This window comes from Leptonychotes weddellii, unplaced genomic scaffold, assembly GCF_054177405.1.
Source record: "Leptonychotes weddellii isolate Sample4059 unplaced genomic scaffold, ASM5417740v2 HiC_scaffold_15512, whole genome shotgun sequence".
NCBI lineage: Eukaryota > Metazoa > Chordata > Mammalia > Carnivora > Phocidae > Leptonychotes > Leptonychotes weddellii.
The window spans coordinates 228-4,800 of record NW_027736873.1 but is presented as its reverse complement, the minus strand read 5'-3'; the positions used below and the strand labels follow the sequence as shown (position 1 = coordinate 4,800).

The window sequence follows — 4,573 nt, the reverse complement described above, 5'->3', positions numbered from 1 at the left end:
TGACTTGTTAATTTTAGCCATTCTGACTGGTGTGAGGTGGTATCTCTAGGTGACTTTTTATAAACATGTACTTGGGATATATTTCTAATACTGTAGAAATTAGGGGGGTTTCTGGTTATGTGCATTTTTAAACTTGATAAGTATTGCCAGCTTGTCTTTCCAGAAGGTTTATACCAGTATACTCTCTAAAATAGTATGTGGGGGGCGCCTGGGTGGCTCAGATGGTTAAGTGTCTGCCTTCGGCTCAGGTCATGATCCCAGGGTCCTGGGATCGAGTCCCACATCGGGCTCCCTGCTCCTTGGGAGCCTGCTTCTCCCTCTACCTCTCTCTGTCTCTCATGAATAAATAAATAAAATCTTTAAAAAAATAAAAAATAAAATAGTATGTGGAGAGCATTTGTTTCCCAAAATCCCCAGCATTGAATATCATCAGACTTTGATTTTTGCAGTTTTATAGGTTAAGAGCTATTATTTCATTGATTCTTTGATCTTGTTTTCCAGTGGTACCAAATCAAACTTGAAATGGCCTTAATTTTTTCCCTCCTTATTGATTTTACAAAGTAATACGCAAATAAGTTAAATTGAGATATTCTTTGTCCTTTTCTTTAACCAGATGGGATCAGCAATATGTAATCCAACTCACCTCCATGTTCAAGTAAGCATCATTATTCCCTTTCCTCGTTTTACCCTGCTGTGTGAACTTGCCTGCTAGAAATTGAAATTTAGCAAGCTCAAACACTACTGTCCTCCAAGTAAGAGTATTGGTGCCTCTCTTTTCTGTTACAGGATTTTCTCCCCTCCTTTTTACTTTAATTGCTTATTTAAACTATAACTATGAACTATATTTAAACTGTATTATTTAAACTATAACTATATAAACTATGATTTTTTTCCAATATGACTTTGCTTATGTAAGGCTTTGGCCCCCTTTAAGGTTCTCTGTTAGATAAAAACCAAAGAGGCAGTTATAATATTCTAATATCTCCCGAATTAGACCATAGCTCTGGCCTTGAGAGTCTTTGATTCACAGGGATGTCCCTCTGACTGCAGAAGAGGTGGAATTTGTGGTGGAAAAAGTGTTGAGGATGTTCTCCAAGTTGAATCTTCAAGAAATACCACCTCTGGTCTATCAGCTTCTGGTTCTCTCCTCAAAGGTATAAAAAAAAAAAAAAATATATATATATATATATATATTAAACTTCAGTGGAATGATCAGATGATCAGTTAGGGCCATTCCCCTTATTCATACTCTTGATTTACATACTAAGGCATAGATGCTTTCATTTCATGTCTGATGATATGATGGATAAAAGGGTCATACTCCTCAGCCAAGGAAAGCATACATGACTCTTGTACTCCCACAGTCTGTGGGGGGGGGGGGCGGCGTGCGGGGGGAAGCAGAAGGGATAAAGATCTCACAAAAGGGTGGACTATCAGTCCCTTAACTTAAGTCTGACACTAAGATGCATTTCAAACCCAATCTCAACATGAAAAAGTGTTCTGTAAATGCTTAGTGTGGCTTTAGGTTGTAATTTACCTGTTTAGGTTCCTATTTGAGAATCCTCTAAGCTGAAAAGTACTTTAAGTTCAACTTGGTGATCTTGATCTTTATGGTGAGACCTTACCTATTCTGTATTTTTTCAGGGAAACAGGAGGAGAGCTTTGGAAGGAATCATAACTTTCTTCAACAAGCTAGATAAGCATCACAATGAGGAACAGAGTGGTGATGAGTGAGTAGTACAGTACAGAAATAAAATCATTTTGACAGATGTATCTTCTTACGTGTGTTTTACTTCCTTGTTAATTAACCTTTCAGTCCCTGCCTTCACCTTAGCACAGAACTTCCCTAGTCCTCTCTGAGCTGCTCGGTACTAAAGCATCCTCTTCACCTCCCTCATGTGTAGCTCTCCAGGAGAATAGCCATAATTGTTGTGTAAGGTGTGAGTTTATAAGCTGTTTATGAAGTGTCTACTCTGTGCCAGGAACTCTTTGGCCCTGGGACTATAGTGATGAACCAGTCAGACAAGGTCCCTGCTCTCAGAGTTTAGATACTGGTGAGAAGAGAACAGAAAATAAATAAGAAAAATATTAGAAAGTGCTATGCAGATAACTCAAATAACGTGATAGTGACAGTGTAGCTACTTTAGAGTGGGTGGTCAAGGAGAACCTCTTAGAGAGGGTGCTACTTTAACTAAAGCCTGAATGGTAAGAACTACTATATGCAGATCAGGGAAAAGAACATTCTCAGTTAGTGGAATAGTTAGTACGAATGCAGGACACAGCTTGGCATGTCTGAAAAAGATTTTTTCTAAAGCAAGTATGTGTAGAGTGTTTACCTGTGCCAGGTGCTGTTCTAAGCACGTAAACCTCACAACTACCCTATTTTGCCTCTACTTTATGCATGTGGAAACTGAGGCACAGAGAAATTAAGGAATATCCCAAGGTTATATAGCAGTGGAGCTGAGATTTCGATCAGGGCAGCTTGGCTGCAGGACTCATGCTGTTAATCTGATTGCAGCCTACCACATCTGTAGGGTAGCTTTTTGTTATGTGGCTTGAGCAAATGATTAGTAGGTGGTCTTTTATACTGAGTTAGGAAAGACTGATAGAAAAGCAGGTGTAGGACAAAATAAGCTCAGTTTTAACCATGTTAAGTTTGAGAGGTATATTAGCATCCCATATGGAGGTATTAAGCAGACAGTCTAGAGCTAGAGGGAGAGGTCAGGACTGGAGATAAGAGATTGGAAAGAACTAAAACCATGGGACTGGATAGGGAATCCTAGGGAAATTGTGAAGAAAAAGAAACCCAAGACTGAGCTTAGAGGCATTCCACCATTTAAAGGGAGGATGAGCCAGCCCTCCCCCCCCCAAAAAAGAAAGAAAAATTGGAGAAGAATTCAGTGACAGTACCTCAGAAGAGAAGAGAGTGTTTCAAGAAGGAAGTGGTCAATTGTGTCATATCTGCTGGGTATTAAGGTGGGACTTGATTATTGGTTTTGGCAACATAGAGGTCATTTATAACCCTTGGAAGAATAGTCAAATGGCATTGAGGGGAGTGGGTAGGGAGGAGACAGAAGCCTGGTTGAATTGGATTTAACTGAGAACATGGAAAGAAGTGGAATTAATGATAATAGACAATTCATGCTTTCAGGAAGTTTTGTTACAAAGAAGCAAGGAATGAGGCAGTAGAATTTACACTACCTGCCTCCAGTGATGGTATGAGTTCAGCTTGAGTTCATCTGAGTATCTGCACTCTTGTCTCTTGCTCAAACTGTAGCTCATACCTTTCTGTTGAATCTTGTAGGCTGTTGGATCTTGTTACCGTGCCATCAGGTGAACTGCGTCATGTGGAAGGCACCATTATTCTACACATCGTGTTTGCCATCAAACTGGACTGTGAACTAGGCAGAGAACTCCTGAAACACCTAAAGGTAGCCCCGGACTCCTACGGTGACCCAGGAGCTCTTTATGAAACGGGTGTTTCAACTCAGGCCTCTCTGATGCCCGTTAATGACAGGAGACGGAGGGGAAGCATTGTATAGTGGCCCTAGATCTAGAGGATGCCTTTTACTTTGAAAGTAGAAAATACATGTCACCACATTCTTAAGCAAGTTCCATTCTAAAACCATGCTTAAATGTTTGGGTGTTTAAAAAGAAAAAAAAGATGAGGACTATTCAGGAAACTTAACATTTAATCATAACTCCGTCATCTGTTTCTGACCTCTGTTTCTCCATTTAAGAATTGGCATAGTGCCTATTTCTAGTAGTATATTACGGAGTTTTGTGAAACTAAGTCATTCATCATTAAATATTTGTGAAGTAGTAAGATTAAAATTAGAAGTGTTTTGAGCTCTTTTAAAGAACAGTATTGTACAGATAAAGGACTGTTTTTTCTTTTGGTTAAGACAGTGACCATCGTTTTTCTTCATTTGCAAAGATCTATGTTTCCTTTTGTAATTAGAAAATAATCTGTGGGCTCATAATTTAGATCATGTGAAAATCCTTTTCCTCAGCAGCCTTTCACACAGTGGTTTTCATTTTCCCATCTACTGACTATTCTTAGCCTTAATCAGTAACTATACTGGGAGTTGCAAAATGGTAGAACTAAGATACAAAATTTTCTAAGTCTGTTATTCCTTCTACATTATTATTAGCTGGCTTCCGTAAAAAAAGCCTCCCCCTCCTATTTTTTTGAATATTGTTATGCACCAACTAACCTTTTTTAATTCCTTATATTCATTATTCATTACTCCAAATGACCCGTATTTGGCCACTTGGATCCTCCGAGTTGGCTCTTGAGTCCTTCTGACATGACCCTTTGAACACTGCTATCCAAGGCTCTCCTTGTACTTGGTTTGCCCCATATGGATACCATTTCTCCAAGGAGCCCTGGGTCCCTTTTGTAGGAAAGGATATTTAAAGATCATGATGTGGAGCTCAACTTTAAAGCTTCTTGATCTCCTCTGTATCTGTTCAGTCTTCTTTTTATTTAGGTTTATAGTAACTACATTATTGATCTTTTCAAAGAACGAGTTTTGTATTTTTAAGATTTTATTTCAGAGAGAGAGCCCAC

The 4,573-nt window shown here is 39.0% G+C and overlaps 1 protein-coding gene across 1 annotated transcript; it reads left to right on the top strand.

The window, feature by feature from the left end:
• Positions 1–590: 590 nt before the first annotated feature.
• Positions 591–3,563, top strand: LOC145718424 (Fanconi anemia group I protein-like). Its single transcript, XM_081809922.1, has 4 exons — positions 591–655; positions 1,031–1,154; positions 1,645–1,730; positions 3,305–3,563. Exons 1-4 carry the CDS (start codon positions 648–650, stop codon positions 3,540–3,542), a joined length of 456 nt encoding a protein of 151 aa, XP_081666048.1. The 5' UTR covers positions 591–647; the 3' UTR covers positions 3,543–3,563.
• Positions 3,564–4,573: the final 1,010 nt, after the last annotated feature.